This window comes from Lupinus angustifolius, unplaced genomic scaffold (assembly GCF_001865875.1).
Source record: "Lupinus angustifolius cultivar Tanjil unplaced genomic scaffold, LupAngTanjil_v1.0 Scaffold_75_33, whole genome shotgun sequence".
Classification (NCBI taxonomy): domain Eukaryota; kingdom Viridiplantae; phylum Streptophyta; class Magnoliopsida; order Fabales; family Fabaceae; genus Lupinus; species Lupinus angustifolius.
The window spans coordinates 3,427-25,224 of NW_017723617.1; the positions used below are offsets into that span (position 1 = coordinate 3,427).

Consider the following 21,798-nt stretch of genomic DNA (forward strand, 5'->3'; position numbering starts at 1 on the left):
CATGCATCTCTCATTCAATTACTTATTTAATTTTTTTATAATTTTCATAGTTGAAAAGACTATTTCTAGAGTTATATTGCTAACTTCAAGAGAATATAAACTAACATATAAATAACGTGTCTTCCACTTACTAACTTACCTTAAAGATTATTGATTTCTTTCAAAGAATCAAATTAACACCGAGATGCATGTCAATAATGTAAGTCTCAAGTTGATTATCAAATATCACTAAATCAGTTGAACAAAAAACACATAGATAAAACCTTGCAAATTCAATCATTTTTGTTATATAAAAAATAGAGAATAAATCGGCTAGACTCAAACAAGACTTACAAAGAAGCAACTGAAATTTTGTACCGCAGATAAAAAATTTAAGTTACATATCCATAATATTATAAAATAATTCAACACAATAATAATTATTTATTTTTCATGAAACATGTGATTTACAAAAATATATATTTTTGGATATACATATTTTTTTCAAAAAATCCAGGATATGCATTTGCACACCCTGAACTAGACATAGCACCATCACTATATATATATATATATATATATATATATATATGCATATATCAAGAGAAAAAAATCATGCCTGCACATGGATATATAAAAGCATTGCACACTGCATACTGTCAAAACGATAGAGGGAACTCTATCAAAAATTCAAAATTGCACACTGTTTGACTTTCTATAAAAGTAGTGCATCATATGCATATTCATAATTGTACAAGCAATTACATAGAGACTTTTCCTTTTGTAACTTTACTTGATGAAATATAGAGGCTGCATAATTATCCTTTTTGGAAAAATACATAAAAGAACAGCATAATCTTAATATATGTTGCGCACAGTGAAGGAAAGCTATTTCTAAAGCACGTACAGAAACATATATAATTATATAAATGCAATGTACAGTGCCATGAAAAACCACAATTAAAATTTCCTTCACCTTTCAAATATGGGGTTGGGATCCTCTCCAATATTGGATAGTCTAGTACTGGAATGTAAGACCCAGAATGATTTGGTTCAAAATTATTTAAAATCTATACCATTGAATAATTTTAAATGCGAAATGTCATAATCTTTGTCTGTCTTTAAACGCAATCTCTGTTAGTGAAGACTTAATGTGCATCATATAGTCTTTTACAGCTATGTGCATTATAAATACTAGTGCGTAAGTGCCTGCCGGTTAAAATTGCATGGTAATATGTATTTAATTTCTTATATTTCATTTTTTATAATTAAAATATATTTGTTGTATTCAGTGTACTTTATATTTTTTTTTTTTGTTTATGATAAGTTTAGTTTAAGATGAGAGATGTGGTTAATTAATGTGTTGGTGATGGTTAATTAGGATTATATGGTTTTTTTGTAAAAATTAAATAATGTGAGGGGCAAAATAGGAAGTAGAAATTACATCATGGTGGAAGTTACACCATGTTTTGGCTTTATATATAGTATAGATAAATTAAACACAAAACTCTTCCTCCAATACTAGTTGAAAGTAATTTTATGGTATTCTTAACATATACAATCAAATAACATAAATTTATTTGTGTCTAAAATTATTTACATATATATTTATGCTAATAGATAAAGAGAAAACATAAAATTATTACTCATAGAGGATTTTATGTTTCTATATTTTATCTTTTGTAACTTCTAATTTTATATTTATCTATACTAATACTAATAAGCATAAAATAATTACTAATGGAGTATTTTATAACTTCTAATTACATGTTTATATAAATTTCTAATAACCACATCATAATTTTTTATATTCCAAATTTATCCTTTGTAACATCTCTTATTAATAACTAATATAAATTTCCATGCATTACTTTCATTATTTTCGTTTTTTATATTAATAGATCATTAATCTTCTATACACTCTCTTATTTATATTTTCACTATCTATTGAGTTCATATATTGCATTTTTTATATTTAGATTAGTTTTTCTTAAATAGTATAACATGAAGCTGGTGCATTATATATTAGAAAAATACGAATGCGGGTCAACCAGTATAGAATGTCCATCGACACATTAGTATATAATAAAAAATGTATCCAATTGTAGTTCTTGAATTTTTAAAGTTGTTTTTTAAAATTATGAAGACTTCTCATATATTCATATCAACACCAATCTTTGTCGTCAATTATTTAAACTAATGGAACATAAAATATAATACTAAGAATTTATTACTCACAGAACTGTTTTTGCATGTGTATGACTGTATGTAGCAAATAAAGAAGTGAAAAAAGTGTAAATAAGATTATAAGACAACATAATTTCCTTTTGTAGGAAACTGCACAAGTTCTTTTACCCTCTCTTACGTTTCACTTTTTCACACACTCACTGAAGAAACCTTTTCTTCTCTCTGTTACGTTTTCTTCTCTCTCTTACGTTGCACTCTATGCATGCATATTTATATAATATATATATATATATACTTTACTGCATTAGTTGTCTTGGACTATTAATTTTATACTTTTACTATGGAAGTAAATATATTGTTACATATATCCTGTCTCATAATCTTCAAACTTTGTTACATTTTGATACATGGGTTTCTAATCGAGCATTATGTAGTATTAGCATAATGTCCATATCATGACCATTTGACATGATCATGGATTTGAATGACTCAAAACATCTTTGGAAGATTGCAGTTAGAATTATTGAAATTTGGTATGTCCAAATATCACCGAAACCAGGACATCTAGAAATGATATTGATGGATTCTAAGGTAACAATATTTTAAACATTTTTAAAGTTATTTTGGTTTTTAATATCAATTTTTTTATCAATGTTGGGACAACAACTATGTTTATCATTGATAAACAAGGATGGTACTATGATGGATGCACTAAATGTATAAAGAAGGTCGATGTTAGATATGGTCCTTTCACCTGCATGTGTGGCACTTATAATCAAAGGTCTTCTCCTAGATAACATTTTTTCTTACATAAGAAGTGTTCATATATATTCTATTTGTATTGTTATTTTGGTCATGAAAATTGTTATTAACACACTTTTTTTTATCTTAGGTACAAACTAGACATTTAGGTTATTCACCAAAATGAAAGTGGTAGGTTTGTTTTTTGGGATCGCCAATGTGCCGACATTATTGGCATATTTGCAGTTGACCTTAGAAATCAGATGTTTGCAGTAAGTTTTATATTAACATTTCTTTTGAAGATAGATTTATTTCTTACCTTAGTTATTTATAACTGATAGCTATTTGCTTATGTGTCTATATAGGAAGGTGAAGATGATCTGGATGTGTTTCCTTTAATTCTGGATGTTCTCCTTGCAAGAACTATGGCCCTAAGGGTGAAATTATAGCCATCATACCACCAATCCTCTGTTATAAGACTCTCCGATGATCCAAATTTGATCAAAACTATACTTGATCAAATTGGTATATTTGAGGTACTTTATAAAAATAACATGTTATTATGTATACTGCCTTTGAGAATATTAATATTTGCATTTCATTGTTAATTAACTAATCTTACATGCTATTAAACAGCCATCAAATTCTATTGAAATGAATGGGAAGTCTGATTTGAATGATTCCTTTCAAATAGATTTTGTGAGTGCATCCACATACTTTCTTTTACAATATTTTAAGTGCAAAAGTAATTAATCTCATATCTCTAATACATTTATATTTCTTAACTTTTATCAGCAATCTGTCTTTATTATAGCTGATCATGATCCGAACCATATTCAAGTTGTAACTCCAGCCAAGAGATTGTCAGCTGACTTAGACTTGGACATGCTACAAAGTCCACTCCAAAATTCCACTCAGGTGTCATCCTCGAAGGTGGCAAAATATATCAAGACCAAATGACTTGGAATTTTAGGATGACAATTTATTTGTAACATTTTTTAGAACAACCTTTTTTTAGTACATCACAGTGTGATGTATTTATCATGACCACATTTTTTGTGACATGTTGTGCATACATGGTAGCATAACATTGCCATGTTCACACAGTACAACTACCAAACATCTATCTTACCCTCTACATATTTTGGATAATCCCAATGTCGTGGCCAAATACTTGAACTACTAAATATAGTTCATTTACTTAAGTACATTATGCTATATATTGGAATGTGAATGTCGGATACATGAAGAAGTAATTAGTTTTAACATATTATTATATGTGAAGTATATGAATACTTGAAGTACTAATTAATTTTAAGACATTATTATATGCAATAGTTACTAACCTTTATAACATAGAAGCTACAAAAAGTATATTTGACATACCATGGAACAAAGGTTTTTAGAGTTCTCATTTTTTTATACTCTATCATGTTAATTCTACAAGTGAATTATTGAAAACAAGGAATTAAAGAACATAACACTAAATCTAAATTATATATTTAATACTGATAAATTATAGAATTTGTTTTACAAACTATGAATTTAAAAATAGTATTTAAGTTATATTTTAAAACCAGAGTCTTGCAAATGCGTTTGGTCCTTAATTTTTTGTTGTTCCAGATGAGGCATTACTCGAAAATCACCAAACAAAGATTTAGACATGTTGTCTTCTTAATAACCATGGAACAATATTGTTCTTATTTTTTTATGCCCTATCATGTTAATTCTATAAGTGAATTACTGGAAATAAGAAATTGAAGAACATAACACTAAATCTAAGTTATATGTTTATTGCTGATAAATTACAAATTTTGTTTTACATACACTATGAATTTAAAAATAGTATTTAAGTTGTTATATTTTAAAAACTAAAGCTTGCAAATGCATTTGATTCTTAATTTTATTTTGTTGTTCTAGACGAGGCATTACTCGAAAATCACCAAACAAAGATTTAGACATGCCTTCTTAATAACCATGGACCAAAAGTTTTTAGAGTTCTTATTTTTTATACTTTATCATATTAATTCTATAAGTGAATTATTGAAAATAAGAATTGAAGAACATAACACTAAATCTAAGTTATATATTTAATGCTGATAAATTACAAAAATTTGTTTTACATACACTATAATGTTGTTGCCTTTGCTCAAGACAAAGTCTTCAATTTTGAATTTGACTCTTCTCAATTTCTTTCTTGCAGATTAAAGATAATTGTCTCGAAACACCATCCAACTAGAGTAATAATAATCAAATTTTAATTTAGAATTTACTTTTCACTGTTTAAATAAATTAACGCAAAACACATTACGACCTGTACGAATGCACATGTATCCTACTAGTATTACTTAAAAGGAAACACACTCATTTTATCTCTCTTTCTAAACTTACAGAACAGAAAAACATTTTTTGTTCTTTGCACACACATATACATCATGCATAGTTCTGAAATTGCGGGCAAGTATGAAATTAAAACCACTATCATTGTGTCTATATTGTTTCTTTTCAAGTGGTATTGGTTCAAATGTTGCAAATTAATTACCACGCATCATTTTCTAAATTACATGTTGACCCTTTTTTATTTTTCACTACAAATTAATAATTTTAGAATGCATTTTCTTTATTATTTAAATTCTTGATGTTAGCAAAAATTAAAATAATATTTCATAATTATTTATTTAATCAAATTAAATTCTCCAATTTAACTATCAAATAATATAATTATTTAGTAAAGATTACTATGTGACTCTATAGATTCAATATTAAGACTCCTTAATAACCAAATAACATGAAGTAATATATATTGTACATTCAAGAACCACAAAAAGATTAATTAAAATAATTTTTTTCATCTTTGTAATTTTGAGCTAACTCTAAAGTATGGTACAATTATCAAACTTTAATAAATTGTCATAGTGACTCAAAGAAACTTATTTCTTTTTTGTTTATTGTAATACATTGGCCAATATCTTATTTTATTCCAAAGTTCAAATTAATTACTAAGAGTTGATGATTCATTATTGATTAATCATTAATTCTACAAGCATTAATTTAGTCATACACAATATTCATTCAAATAACGTCTCGCGAGATTATGTGTCCGTAATCAAAATGTGATAAAGAAAATGCTAATTACTATATATTAATCTCAAGTCTAAGAAAACTATTTCATTTCTTCTTGAGAAATTACTAGTGACAACTTAATGTAATTTTAACCATTAGAAATTCTAAGTTGAGTCAGTTCAATAATCATATCACATATGCATAATTTATATATGCAATTTAATAAAAAAGATCTATTAATATTTACCCAATAAATACTATCACATATATTGATCTATTTGGGTGATTGATGTCATAGTCTCAATGATTTTATGGTCAAGAATAATTAGACGGAAAAATTATAAAAACATGTTTCTCATTATTATATCTCTATTATAATAACAAGTTTCTAATTTTTAATAAAGGACATTGTCATTTAATCTATTTAATTAAATAAAAAATACGATAAAATAAATAAATGCAATTACTCTAATTGCATTTAATAACAAATTAAGTCTTGAACATAAATATTGACATATATAAATATATTTCCAATAAATTCAAGTTTTCTAGAGCTTCTCCATAAAATGACAATTACTTCTAGAGTGAAACTGATTAAAGGAGAATTTAAAGAAAGAAACTGCTGTAAGAATTACCCCAATTAAGTATGTTAGGAAACTCTGGGCGTAAAAACGAAACCATTTAATGTTTAAACCGACTGAGCTTATTTATTATAAGTTTCTATCTAGCCTCTTTTAAAAAAAAAATTAAAGCCTATATTTTTAATAGTACGACATGTTAGCTATTTAAATATATGTTATAAGATATATAATTAGGACAATATGTGTCTTTAAAGAGACTAACAAACTTATTTTTGAAGGAAAAAAATATGTATATTAAAAGTGTTTGAGTTTTATACATTGCATCATTCATAATTTATGTTTTAATTATCATTGAGTTTTCATAAAAAATAAAATATAATGAGTAATAAATTATATATTGATTGAGTATAAATCTTTACACAAAATTTCACTCATTTTTAAATACTTCCACCTAACATCAAATTATATTTATATATATAAAATAATGTTCGTCATATAAAAATAATATAATATAAATATTATTAAAAATAGTTATATTATAATATTAATATTATTTAAATAATATAAATATTATTTAAATTATAATATAATATAATATAACTAATATTAATTGTTTTAAAGTTTGATATGTTAAAACAAAATAGATTTTTTAAAAGTTTGAGCCTAATTTATTTATAAAAAGAGAATAAAATATTTGTTTATACAATGAGATAAATTATCTCATCTAGCTAATACAATCATAACACATGTCCTATTTTTAGTGTTTAGAAATATTTTTATAGATGAAGTAATAAATAATCTAATATGTTTCAGGTTTTGGGATATAAGTGAGTTTTGTTAATTCCTTAGTGTATTTTTTCAGTTAACTCAATATCCTAGTATATTTTATAATATCTTAAAGATGAATCTACAGATTAATTAATATACTTACTCATCCATGATTTATATCTTATTAAACAATTTTTATTAGAATATACATTTTTATTATTTTAAAATTTTAATCTAATTTAAACGTTTCTAACAAATCTATATTTTGGATTTAGTTATTTTCAAAGAATTTTTTTTTATAATTAAGTGTTTTTTGTGATAATATATCAACTGACACATTTTATACTCTCCTTTTCACATATTCTAACTATTTGGTCCACATCACCTGCTTCCTCTAATAAATCACTATCTCGTAATGGTAAATGCTAACAGTAAATGTGTTTGAAACAGACTTATACTAATAATATTAGTTATAAATCATGTAATAATTTTATCATTTTCCTATTTTTATTACATTCTTTTTTAAAAAATTAATATAATTGTCAAACAAATATTTTAAGTCTAAAAATGTTTTCTTATGGAAGTAGCAATCTTCATTATTACTAGACTACAATCATATTTTTTGATATTGTCAATACTATTTCATCAATATATGACTAAGTAACTAATACTCATAACACCTTATATCAAAACCAAAAATACCTTGATGCTTCTATTATCACGACCAATTTATTATTTTGTTATTTATTATAGTGTATTCCTACACTTATAAACCCTAATTCCAAATTAATTTCTAAATCCTCATGACACTATCCAATAACCAAAACAATGGCAGGTCACTAATGCATTTTCACGAAAAATACTTTCAGATGTCGAGAGGAAGAATTTGGTTTCTCCATTTTCCAACTCTTTGAAAGTGATATTTTGTTCATCAAATTTTATTGGCTTTGGTTTTTCATTGAAACAAAATTAGAATTAAAAGAAGCTAGTCATGTATTAAAATGAGGGAAGATATGATGTGCAAATGACTCGTAGTTCAGTGAAACAAAGCTAAACCATACAAAAACATAGTGTTAGTGGCTGAGTTACAAAGGCCACTATGGGCAGACCGTGAGGGCATCCATGATAGTGTACTAGGACGTTGTGTGATATACGACCATGTGAGCAAGATAAACAAAATAACAGAAGATAAAAAAATGAAAAGCAAGACTTGCAATATAGTCAAAATAAAGAATCATCATTCAACAAAGATTTTACATTCATCTGTGAGTTTCTATCACACTACACTTTTTATTTTATTGGGTAAATGTTTATCACTCTCTACTACAACTTCAATAAGACGTGAATCAAACTAAGCATGTTGTACTAGTATGGCTGCATTACCCACGAAGTGAACTCAATTCAACAATGAAAGCATCCAAATCTAAGTCAGAAGATCCTCCTTCTTCCACAGCTTTTCTTGCCAATCTTGACAACTCCTTTACTTTGTTCCTCCTTTCCTCTGCTCCTTCGTCCTTTGCCAATATCTTTCTCACAGTTTTCTCTATTGCATCCCATTTAATACTATCATCAATATCCGCAAATAAACACCATCTTTTAACACCAACGGGTACCCCAATTTTAAGGACATCAACTACTAACTTCTCATTGTAAAGTTGCTCTGCGGACACAGGCCATGTGATAAAGGGTACCCCAGCAGCTATTCCTTCCAAAGTTGAATTCCATCCACAATGAGTCATAAATGCTCCAATTGCTTCATGTTCAAGAATGGAAACTTGAGGTGCCCAACCTCTTATTATTAGTCCATTACCTTCAATTCTTTTCTCAAATCCTTCAGGTAACCATTCTTCTCCATCTTTTTTGCTTTTCTTCACAACCCAAATAAATTGTTGCCCTGAAGCCTCAAGTCCCAATGTAATTTCTCTGAGATGAGAATCAGGGAAGTTTACAACACTTCCAAAGGATACATAAACAACTGAATTTGCTTCCTTTGTGTCAAGCCACTTTTTCCACTCATTATCATCAATAGATGCTTGTTTTCCTCTATATTTTATTTGTTCTTTATCATTGTTGCAAAGAGACAAAGGGCCTATGTGCCATGCTCTTCTTCCCATTATCTTCCTAAAATAATCAACATAGTCCTTCTCAAGTTCGTAGAAGCTGTTAACAACAACCCCATAGCTCTTCTCTTCTGATTCCCTGAATTTTGTCAATCTTTCTACCCAACCACCAATATTTAAGTACTCTATTAACTGAATCCTTGTCATTTTAATATCACTAGGAAGATTAGGAATGACAAATGATTCTGAATCAGAAGAAACATTCTCATAAGGTTTGTAGAGTCTAACGCATTCATAAGCACACATAGCGAAGAAACTAAACCCATAGAACACAATCCTTGGAATGTCAAATTTCGAAGTAGAATCAGTTGTCCATGTAAAGAACATATCAGAAACAACACAATCTGGATGTTGCAGACTCAGTTGTTGCTCAAATCCCTCCTGCAATAATTCAGTCCTCTTAAAGAAGACTGGAACAAGTTCGGGTGAAGGAATTGAGTCAAAATTTTCACAGCCATCAGGTAAACCCTCTTCTACAGAAGGGAACATGATGGTTTGGATATTGATGTTGGAATGGGTTTTTGATTTTTCAATTGTTTTGAAGATGAAAGGTGCATTGAGGGGTGTGGTGAGAATGGTTGTCTTGACCCCTTTTGATGCAAATAGTTGGGCCATGTCAACCATAGGTATCATATGGCCATGACCCATGAAGGGGAAGAACATTATATGTATTGGACTATGTTCAGTAGTTTCAGCACCCATCTTTCTCTTTTTTCTAAGAAATTTGAGATTTTTTCTTCAAATAAATCAGCACAAGGAGAGGATTTTCTATGGTTTCAGTGACCTAAGAGGTTAGACAATTTATAAGGAGGTATTTAGCCTATGCATTGCATGAGTTTATATACTCTCACGTATTGGGGTTAGACTCCTCATTGTTGTTAAACTTGTTTCATACCAACTGGTTCAACTAGTAAACTAGTGAACCGGTCCCAATATTGGTAAGATGCAATAATTATACCAGTTATACAATTATATCGGTCAAAACTAGCTAAAATTGGTCAAAATTGGCAATACAGGTCGATTTTCAATTGAATCGTGCCGGTTTTTATTTAAAGTTAATTTTTTAATGAAAATAAAAAATATATTTAATTTTACCGATATACTAGTACCCTACCCAGTTTGATGATCGGTACAGTATTAATAACGATGTTCATTATCACTGCTTCACTTCTAGAATAAAAGGGGGAAATGTGGATATGAAATTTTTTAATATTATTTTATTAGAAAATAATTAAAATATGGATTATTGGGCTATTTTTCATGTCACATATTAAGATTAATATTTACACCAGACTTCCTGATATTAGAGAGGATCTCTACTCCGATATTGGAAGGTCTAGTAATGTGTAGAGATACTGAAATTTGGCACATACTAATATTTAATGGTACAAATTTTTATTTTTTTTAATTAAAGTTTTAAAAATATTATAAAATCGTATTTCTCTTACTTTCCTGAGAGTCTAGCACAATTTACTTTGCATATCTTTACTATCCTTAAGATTTCAGTTAACATTTTTAATTGATCAAAAGAAAAAAATAATACTATTATGTAAAATAATATTATAATATAGTAGAGTATTTAATTTCTTTCATAATAAAAATAATTATGTAGCATAAATTGGAAGTGTTTTTATCATAATTCTTGTTAGTTAACCACAATTTGAAATTGATTTAATTTAAAAAAAACATTATCAAGAAAATCAATTTTTGAAATTGATGTAATTTTAAAATAAATAAATATTTTTTAATCCAAATATATGATTTTAGATATTTCCTACTTTAGCTACATGATTTTGTACCCATGCAATCAATCTACCATATAATTTTTGTGACAGAGCTCTTGTAAATCTTCCTTAACGTGAATATTCATTTTTGTTTGGTCCAGAAAAAGATCAAAACCTATTTTTTTTTAAAATAAAATATTTTTTAGAAAAAATAAATACAAATAATAAAAAGGGTAGGTTTCTACAAAAAAATTTCATCATATTCAAATTTCTTTCAAATAAAATAGAAATGTAATATAGAATAGGTTTCTAGAAACCTAAACCATTTTCCTCTAAAAAAACAACAAAATAATTAATAAAGTGAATTTCTATTTTTTTATTTTTATATTTTCGAAATTATATTTTTAAAAATAAATAAGGGATGTTCAAATATATTTTTATTGACTTTTATAATTATTTTCGAACTTTTAAAAAATAAATAATAAAAGCCAATAAAATGTTACTATACTAATACTTTTCATTTAATAATCTTTTGTAGAAAAATAAAAAAAATAAAAGTCAAATCAGTTTTGTTTAATAGATTGAGATCCCACAAAAAAAAGTGATTAGGTTTATCTTTAAAAAATAAATTCTAGTGGCTAGCTTTTAGGAATTAGGTTAATAATGTTTAGGCTATGAATTGGAGGTCAAAGGGGAGTAATTGATCCCATCCACAAAATCCAGAAAAATACACAAAGAACCAAAAATATATATACAAGAAAGCCAAAATACTATGCAGAGTGAGGTGGTTAAGAAATTTAGTGTTGAGTAATCTAGTATAGGCGAGACTGTAGTCAATTTTGTGACTCTTGTTTCCAGCCAATCATGGTTGTCTGTTATGAAGCACAGATATGGATACGTGTATCGGATACGATACGTATTCGATACGTCGATACGTATTTTTTCTAAAATGTAGGATACAATACGTTCAGGGATATGCGTATAAATTAATAAAAAATACATAAAATATGATAAAATTATAAGTGTAAATCAAAATATTATCTCCTACCCTCTTTCTTCTCTTCTATGTTAAGAAATAAATGTAAGCCCTTTATTTATCTTCTGTTCATAAGCAAATTCCTCTCACTACGAATGACTTATTGTGAAATTTTTGAATGAATAGAAATCATGTCCGAAGAATACTTAATAATTTCCTTATCATTATTTTCATATTTAGTTTCTTCCTCAATATGCATGGGATGTAAAATAATTTGATTTTAGTCAACCCATAATGATATAGATTAATGCATATTGATGCATTATGTCAAACACATAGTGAACAATGTTAAAATGCATTGACAAGAATTAATAAAGAGTCATGTGAAAAGGAATAATACTTTGACCAAATTAAAATTAGAGAAATTGAAGATTGAAGGAAAAAAGAAGAAAGGATAGAAATGTTCGCCAAAAGTGAAGTTTTGTAAGTGCAATAGAGAAGGTTTCTTAAAAGAAAGGAGAAAAAGGTTTGATAAAAGTGAAGTACTAAACGCGAGAAATGCAAAAGAAGGGATTAAGTACACTAAGTGGAGACCAAAATATATCTTACAAGAAAAGAAGACAAAGTCTCTTATCATGGGGACTAAAAAGTAAATATGAAAAAATTATTTATGACTAATCTCAATCTTTGGTACATATAGTGTCAGAGAAGATGTTCAATCACATAATACTTGTAACTATTTGAAAAATAGAGGAAAATCCTTATGAGAGAAGGAAGTGAAAATATGTGTTAACAGTGAATTGGTATAAAAATACTTGTGTTATTTTCTTTATGTTAAACTCTTTATTTCTTTTGATTGTTACTAATTGTGGTGACTTGAACTTATAAGTTAACATTTTCGAAATAGTTTATATCTACCATCACTTATTAATTACTTGTGGGAAATTTTTTAATAAATAATAATTTTATAAACATAACAAACATAATTCAACCTCTCTCTTGCTTTGTTTGCCAATGACAACTTCAATAGTCTTATAATGACATTCCAAGTTACAATGCAAAAGTTAATTCCCATTTTATCACTAAGCTTTCAAGGATAATGAAATGATTGTTCGTAAAACTAAGCAATCAACCATAATTTTCGAATGGTTCATGGTCTTGAGCCACCAAAATCATTTATTTAAAAGGAAAAATATGAAAAATATTGAAAATTATAAGAAAATACAACATATGGGCTACTATAAAACATGCTCGTGTACACTACAATAAAACTTCCTGTTAGCCACGGTTGAAACCGTGGCTAAAGTGGGGAAAAGCCGTAGCTAGATTGAGTGGCCACACTTAATGTCGTTGTGGCAAGGAATGGTGTTGCTAAAAATTAGCCACGGTCATTATGTTATTTCGCTACACTTCTGTGAAATGTGGTAACATCTATTTAGCCACAGTCTGTTTAATTCAGCTACAGTCGAACCGTGGCTAAGTTTCTGATTTTGCCACACCACAACCGTGGCTAAGTTGCTTATTTTTCCACAATACATCCGTGGCTAATTAAATTTATTTAAAGTTACTTTCTTACATACTCCTCTCATGATCCAAATGTGTCATTGTCTCACAATCTTTATTTTCAATAATATAATGGTAAATTTATAATAAAATTAAATATTTGCTAGCTAATAATAATAAAATTGAATCTTATACAATTACCAAATGTTTAACATTCAAAAATGCTGATAAACACAAAATGCAAAATGTTATGATCATATAAGTTCATGAATTTTAAGAAACCATATCTAAGATGGTGGAACATCACGAGCGAAAGTGGTTAACTCACTACCAAATTTTTCGACTAGAAACTTCTCAAGAGTAGCCAAACGATTCTGAGTATGTGCAAGTTGCTCCTTGGTCTCTTCATACCCTGATAGTTTTACTTCTAAAGTTTGTACATATTTCTTCAAGTCTTCAACATGTTGACTAGAGCCACTAGAATTCAAAAAACCAGTAAAATGTCTAGACGTTCCAAAAACACTGGAGGGACAAATACCAGTGCCCAAACCATGCACTCGACCTGAATGTTCAGCTCCATATGCTTTTCCAATTGCATCATTAGGATGAGCAAATACCTTTGATGAAACACCTGAAGTAGTGACATTTTCTTGATCTTGAGGTAAATGCTCTGATATTTTATCCTATTAAATAACAAGAAATTAATAATTTATATAGTGGCAAAATGCAAATTGCATGGCAGTAACCTATAATGGAAAATTGCATCAATAGAATCAGAAAGGACAAAATGATATTATGCGTTTGCCTACCTAACTAACTGCATACCATTATCCATTTCACAACTTAGGAAATGGTTCTAAAAATGATACACTTTTTAGGACATATGTAACACATCATGTATGAAAAGACTTTAAATTACTTACAGCTAGAGTTTTTCCTTCTTCGCTTACATAGCTTCCATCCTTCTTCAATAAAGTTGACAAAACAACCTCACCACGACATACAGGTCTTTGCAATTTTAGCTCCTAACACAACCAATGAAACATAAGTTTTTACATTCACAAAACTTCATTCTTTACAATAATACAATTACCTAGGACAACTTACCATTTGACGACCTCTCCTTGCATTGCTCATACTACCACCAGCATGGGAAACTTTAAGATTTTTGCGACTTCTAGTGTTCGCCAAACTTTGTTTCTACAATTGCCAAACATTGTAGTCATTATATTAAAAAAATACAAGTCTTGGAGAAATTAAATACTTCACAACATAATGTTTACCTTCATCTTATCCTCCTTATAATGATGCACAAATGCAGTCCAATCAGCACAATCTAAACCTGGAGGAGGATTAGCAAGTATGTCTTCCTTACTTTTATTAGGATAGAAATACTTACACCTTAACCTATATTTATAGGCCCTCCATCTTTCACCTAGAGTACTCATAGCCCATTTGACTCCAGCAACATAATCAAACTCAAAATTTTCCTTCACACATTATTAAATACGCTAGTCAATTTTCAATGACAATAGGAAAAAATTATTAAAATTGCAAATTTTTTAAATAATTACCTCAATATATTTCCATTGTTGGTATCTATTATCCTTTGACATCCAATCCCATCTTTTAACATAAATAGGACAAATTGTTGAGTTTTGAGCTAGTTTACCAAGAAACCTCACAAGTAAGTTTGAGCCATTGTCATTGCCTTGTCCATAACCATTGAGTTCCACAATAACTTTTTTAGTTTTTTCCAAATGCCAAACCTGAATTGCTTGCATTTTTCGAGTTTCAATTTCTCCTGAAGAGGTATCTGCAATTATGTACAAGAAGCAAAGTATTAAAGGTAAACACATAATAACATATTGAAGCTAATGGAATATTGCTCTTACCTTTAACCTTGACAAATAAGGGTTCTTCTCTATCTTTTGATTGAGTTTCATTAGAGTTTGAGGAGGTTTCAAAGTTGTCATCACCATATGAAGCATCGTTTGTGTTCACATGTGCAGGTTCAACACCCTCTTGATTGTCACTAGTTTGTTGTTGCATATTTTGGGTACTTTCGCTACTGTTTTCACCTTTTTGTCCTCGTAGCTTTTCTAGCATTACTTGTCCTGAATTCGCACGCTTCATATTGAACCAATTACCTGCACAGTTTGCTAAGAAAAGAACTATAACAAGAAACAAAATATATACTAAATGAATCATAACATGAATTATTAAAGATATAATGCAAAAAGTGTGGCACAAATTGTAAAAAAAGTCTATTTTATATTGTCAAGTACATAATATAGGATATTAAACTACTCTAACATTCTTCCTTCTTCATCATCACTAAAATTATCACAATCTTCATCATTATTTGATCCATGTTTTTCTTGTTCTTGTTCATTTACACCTTCCTGCACTAATTGTAATTCTTCGATGTTCTCCAAATGTTGCTCACAAAAAGATATGTCTTCCATTGATGACTCTTCTAAGTCCTCAAAGTTCAGATCACCCATATCATAGATGTCTCTAGGCTTCATGTGGCAAACACAACACCAACCTTGATCAACTGGATCATCAATATAATATACCATTCTAGCATCAGTTGCAAGGATGAATGGTTCATCTGCTTCATTTGCACCGGTGTCTTGATATTTATTTTAATTTTTGTATTTTTATTTTATTTTTGGATACTCTATGGACACGTATCCTTCGCGAATCTGAGCGTATCCGTGTCTGAAACGTGTCAGACACCGACACACGAGAGTATTTGGCGAATCCATGCTTCATAGGTTGTCTGTATCACATACCTTTTCACCTTCAGCATTGACCCACAATGTGGATCAATCCGACATCGAAATGTCAACAAGTTTCAACGAGCATCACCATAACTGATTGCACGCAGTCAAGTGAACTATTTAATCATGCACCCTCCTTCATCTAGCCAGTCCACAACATACATGTGTAGCCCTCCATCTCCAACCCAGTCGCTGATAAACACATGCCATATCAGATTCACTCCAAATTTTCAACATCTAATCATGTACAATTCTAATTATTTTTTTACATATATTTTGTTTTATCACAATATACCATCACTTAATTAGAGGTGGCAAAAATATCGGACCAATTGATACTGAATATATTTCGGACCAAAAGAAAATGCAGAAATTAAAGATTTACTGAATATATTTCATTCTTAATACTTTCTTCCAAATCATACAGCTTATAAAGAAATCAGAATAAAGTAAACTGATCCTAGCCATACACTTGGATAGATCTTACATAAAGATAAAGTTTGTTGAAACAGAAAAGTGGAATATTCTTTCCATTAATTCATCACATAATCCTTCTGCCATGTGGGAGTTGTTACTATACGACGATTGGGCCTTATTGTAGATTGCTGGATCCTACCATTGCTCATGTGGGAGTTGTTACTATACGACGATTGGGCCTTATTGTAGATTGCTGGATCCTACCATTGCTCACCTCTTCAGAAGAAACCTTGTCCTCAAGGTTGGAAACTTGGGCTGAGTTCGTTATGGGGGGGGGGAGAAGGCCCAAGAGGAGACCCCATTGAAGTGGGTAAAGCTGAAGAATCATCAAAAGAAACGCGTGGACGTGGAGTGTGCAACGGTCCAAGTTGCTGAGCTGTCTCACGTGGTGGAGCAGGTCTGCTTTTGTCTTGGGAAGACGTGAGGTGCAGAGGTGTCCAGAGATTGGATGGTGAAGATTGGAAATCCAATGGAGGAGAAGAAAAAGGCACTGTGCCATTAAGTACTCCACTGCTCGAGGAGCCCCATTCAAATTGCCTATTATTTTGGCCATTGGATGTTGAAGGAAAGTTGATCAACGGTTGGGGAAAAATGCCAGCTGGAAAGGCAGATGCTTTAGGCATAGTAGGGTTAAGTGAAGAGTTGGAAGTGTTTAGAACACATTCACCCTTTGCTTTGTTTGTTTTAGAATCCCCAACCGTAGTCTTCTCTTCTACCCTTCTGGAATTTGTTTCTGCCCCATTCACTACCACATCAATGTGTCCCGCCTTACCGCTCGTAGTGGCCTTAGCCGTTGTAGTCTCACAATGGTGATCAACGTTTTCACCCAAACCGGAAGACACTGGAAGAGGTATATGTGTGGAAAGTGGGTCATCCTGGAACCTCCGAAGTAAGGAGACATGAAAAACGGGATGAACACGAGAGGAAGGTGGAAGATCGAGTTCATAAGCAACACTACCGATCCGTCGAAGAACCTTATACGGTCCAAAGAAGCGTGGGGAAAGCTTGTGATATTGCCGACGGACCACCGTCATTTGACGATAAGGTTGTAACTTCAAAAGAACCCATTCACCAACGAGAAAGGTAATGTCTCTTTTACCACTGTGATTTTGAGCCACCATCCGTTGTTGAGCACGTAAAAGATTATTTTTTACAATACTGAGCAGTTCCGTGCGTTGATGCAGAAGTGTCGCGGCTGGAGTGGTAGGTGATGGCTTGTTCAAAAACTGAGCCATAGCGGGCGGTGGACGACCATAAAGAACTTCAAACGGAGAAAAACCCGTCGCTGAATGCTTTGACGTATTATACCAATATTCCGCAAGGGAGAGGTGACGAAACCACTGCCGCGGTTGTGAGCCAGAGAAGCACCAGAGGTATGTTTGGAGACATCTATTGACCACCTCTGTTTGGCCGTCGGATTGAGGGTGATAGGTGGAGCTGAAACGGAGAGTGGTGCCTAGTAACCGGAAAAATTCTTTCCAAAAGGAGCTGAGAAAAATCCGGTCGCGGTCAGAGACAATCGCCTTGGGAACACCATGCAACCGAACTATTTCGGCCAGAAAACGGTGGGCTAAAACCGTTGCAGTGAACTTGGTCGGCAGTCCAATGAAATGGGCATATTTGGAGAGGCGGTCCACCACGACCCAGATCACGGTGTGCCCTTGAGAAGGTGGTAAGTGGGTGATGAAATCCATAGAAATTTCTTCCCAAACCCTCTCTGGAATGTTAAGAGGCTGTAATAACCCGTTTTGTTTTGTGGGTGAGTATTTGTTGTACTGACAGGTCATGCAGCGGTGAATAAATGCTTTGGTGTCGCGATACATGCCCGGCCAGTAAAAGGAAGCAGCAAGTCGTGCAATAGTAGGCTTGAGCCTAGAGTGACCAGTTGAAGGGGAACCATGATATTCAACAAGAATGGCCTCACGGAGTCCTAGAATATCAGGTATGAAAATATGATTTGCAAACAAAATAATGCCATTAGACCACTGATATTTGAGTTTCATTTTATTGTCTGTTTCACATTTAGTCACAAAGGACTGACCAACTGTTGTTTGATAGTGTTGCCGGAGTTGATCCAGTAGAGTTGGAACCGGGGAAGACAAGGAGACAAGCTCAGCCACTGGCTCGTCAACACGCCGAGAAAGGGCATCAACCACCCGATTGGAGGTACCACTTCGATATTTAATGTCAAATTGAAAACCAATGAGCTTGGTAGCCCATTTCTATTGCTCTGGAGTGTGTAACCCTTGTGAGACTAGATGTTTTAAACTTTGTTGGTCAGTGAGTATAGTAAACTTCCGACCAATGAGATACTGACGCCATTTTTTTACGGCTTCTGTAACAGCGTACATCTCACGGACATAGGCCGAAGAATGCTGCATCCGGGGGACCATTTTCTTGCTGAAAAAGGCAATGGGATGACCATGTTGGGATAGCACTGCACCGATTGCTATGGCAGAGGCATCCGTTTCAACTTCAAAGGTGGCGGAGAAATCCGGCAACTGAAGAACTGGAGTATTAGTCATAGCATTTTTTAAAGTTGTAAAGGCCAGCTGAGCCTCATTTGTCCATGTAAATTTTTGCTGTTTAAGTAGATCGGTGAGAGGAGCGGCGAGTGTGGCGTAGTGTTTTACAAATTTCCGATAGAATCCGGTGAGGCCCAAAAATCCCCAGAGAGACGTGAGAGAACGAGGTTGTGGCCATTCTACCATAGCCTGTATTTTATCCGGATCTGGTTGCACGCCCAACGCCGAAATAATATGGCCCAAATAATCAACTGAATCCACACCAAAATAACACTTGGAATGCTTGGCATAAAATTGGTTAGACTCTAATAAGTATAAAACATTCTGCAAATGAATCCAGTGATCAGCCTTAGTAGAGTTATAAACCAATATATCATCAAAAAACACCAACACAAATCGATGCAAATGGGGTCGAAGCAGATCATTCATGGCTGCTTGAAAAGTAGAGGGGGCATTTGTAAGCCCAAAGGGCATAACCAAAAACTCATAATGCCCATCGAATGTACAGAATGCCGTCTTGTGGGTATCATCCGGGTGGACCCGAATCTGGTGATATCCGGACCGAAGGTCTATTTTATAAAAAATTATCGCCCTACCCAACTCATCCAATAGTTCATCAATAGTGGGAATAGGGAACCTATCCAGCACAGTGATAGCATTAAGGTCCCTGTAGTCCACATAAAATCTCCATGTACCATCTTTTTTATGAACTAATAAAACCGGAGAAGAAAATGGGCTAGTGCTTGGGGTGACAATTCCGGAGTTTAACATTTCCTTCAACATAGTAGTCATAGTGTCTTTCTGTGAATGGGGGTAGCGGTATGGTTTAGAAGTCACGGGTGTAGAGGAAGGAATGAGAGGGATATGATGATCATGTGTCCGTGAGGGGGGTAAGGATGTGGGGGTTTGGAATATATTCTTATAGTTATCAAGGAGGAGTTGAATCTGGGGGTCTGGTGTAGGAGGGTTCTTGGATGTAGTTGGTTTAGTGGGAGAAAGAAGGGGAAGAATAGTGAAAGCATGAAAAGAAGCAATGCCATTGCTGTGTAGGAGTCTAGAAATTTGATGGAATGATGATGGTTGAGGAGAGAAAGTGGACTCACCAGTAAGTGTGATATGAGTTTGGCCCACCGAAAACTTCATTGAAGGAATGGAAAAATCCGAAACAATGGGTCCAAGTGTTTGGAGCCATTCAATGCCGAGGACTACGTCCGCCCCTTTGATAGGAAGTAGATAAAAGGGAATGAGAAATTCGGTCTGTTGTAGTGTAATAGGTGTCTGATCACACAATCCGCTACAAAAAATATGGGCGCCATTACCCACCATAACAGGAAATTTAGGAGTCTCCGTAATGGGTAGTTTAAGGTGAGCCGCAATTCGTGGCTGCAGAATGTTGTGAGAACTGCCGGTGTCCACTAAAACCGTGACGGAGTGCCCCAAAATAATACCAGAAAACTTTAATGTTTTAGGGGAAAAATGTCCCCCGAGAGCCTGGTCCGAAATGTGGAAATGAATGAGATCGTCAACAATAGGTTCTGTATCTGGACCGATAAGTGTCTCTTCGGAGGAGTCCTCACAAGAGAATGTTACCTCCGATTGGACCAACGTGGAGTCATCCAGCATCAATAGAAACTTCTTAGGTTGACAACGATGGCCGGGATGAAAATTTTCTTCACAATTATAGCAAAGCCCTTGAGCGCGGTGTTCCTGCATCTGAGGAATGGAGAGGCGCCGAATGGGAAGTGGGGGTGGGACCGAAGGTGCAGAAACCCCTTGAGTGGAACCCAGGTTAGATGGGCCAACAACTCTGCTGGGTCTGGGGTATGTCCTACCAGAATCCTGAAAGTGTGCATGTCAAGAGGAACACTTTCGAAAGCTCTCCTTGAATGTCATGGTTTTGATGAGGACAACTTGTGCCTAAAAGAGCTTGAAGATCACCAACAAATCAACGTGCTTAAGTCTTTGTTTGGTACTAGGCTTAGACTAGATTCTAGTTTAAGTTGAGTCGAAGGCTTAGGGCACCTAAGACATGTCTCATATGCATATATCTTTTAAATCATTTCATCCATGAGATATGTTCATTCATAATATGTTCATGCATTGCATAAATACATGTATATGTGCATTCTAGGCATAAAACTAAGTGTTAAACATGTATTATCTAAGTGCATAACGTATTTGATGTTTTGTATTTAAAATACACATTTTATTTACTGTTAATCGATTAACCATACCTTTAATCGACTAGCCCAACTGCTGTGAAAAGTGGTTGCTACTGGAAACACGTTTTTAAATGCTGTTAATCGATTAAGGCATTACGTTAATCGATTAACCTAACTGTTTGTTAAGTTGTTGGAACTGAAAA

General features: G+C 32.1%; 2 protein-coding genes across 5 annotated transcripts; both read right to left on the bottom strand.

Annotated features, from left to right (window-relative positions):
* Positions 1–8,698: 8,698 nt before the first annotated feature.
* On the bottom strand, positions 8,699–10,141 carry LOC109339411 (scopoletin glucosyltransferase-like). Its single transcript, XM_019576842.1, has one exon. The coding sequence runs from the start codon at positions 10,139–10,141 to the stop codon at positions 8,699–8,701; it is 1,443 nt and encodes a 480-aa protein (XP_019432387.1).
* A 3,708-nt stretch (positions 10,142–13,849) lies between these two features.
* Positions 13,850–16,272, bottom strand: LOC109339410. Of its 4 annotated transcripts, none has more exons than XM_019576841.1 (6): positions 15,538–16,272; positions 15,217–15,411; positions 14,926–15,132; positions 14,750–14,842; positions 14,566–14,667; positions 13,850–14,325 (listed from the first exon to the last, which is right to left on the bottom strand). In XM_019576841.1, the coding sequence occupies exons 1-6, from the start codon at positions 15,631–15,633 to the stop codon at positions 13,930–13,932; spliced, it is 1,089 nt and encodes a 362-aa protein (XP_019432386.1). In that variant the 5' UTR covers positions 15,634–16,272; the 3' UTR covers positions 13,850–13,929. The 4 variants fall into 4 exon arrangements, with proteins under 4 accessions (XP_019432386.1, XP_019432384.1, XP_019432383.1 ...); XM_019576839.1 differs by having other exon boundaries at positions 15,217–15,446; XM_019576838.1 differs by having other exon boundaries at positions 15,217–15,458.
* Positions 16,273–21,798: the final 5,526 nt, after the last annotated feature.

Excerpts from the sequence above, each read along its gene's own strand:
- LOC109339411 (XM_019576842.1), bottom strand. The coding sequence starts at position 10,141 with ATGGGTGCTGAAACTACTGAACATAGTCCAATACATATAATGTTCTTC.
- LOC109339410 (XM_019576838.1), bottom strand. The coding sequence starts at position 15,853 with ATGATTCATTTAGTATATATTTTGTTTCTTGTTATAGTTCTTTTCTTA. Across the intron at positions 14,668-14,749 it reads CAAGGAGAGGTCGTCAAATG|GAGCTAAAATTGCAAAGACC; the intron begins GTAAGTTGTCCT and ends TGGTTGTGTTAG. Across the intron at positions 14,326-14,565 it reads AAGAAGGAAAAACTCTAGCT|GATAAAATATCAGAGCATTT; the intron begins GTAAGTAATTTA and ends GTTATTTAATAG.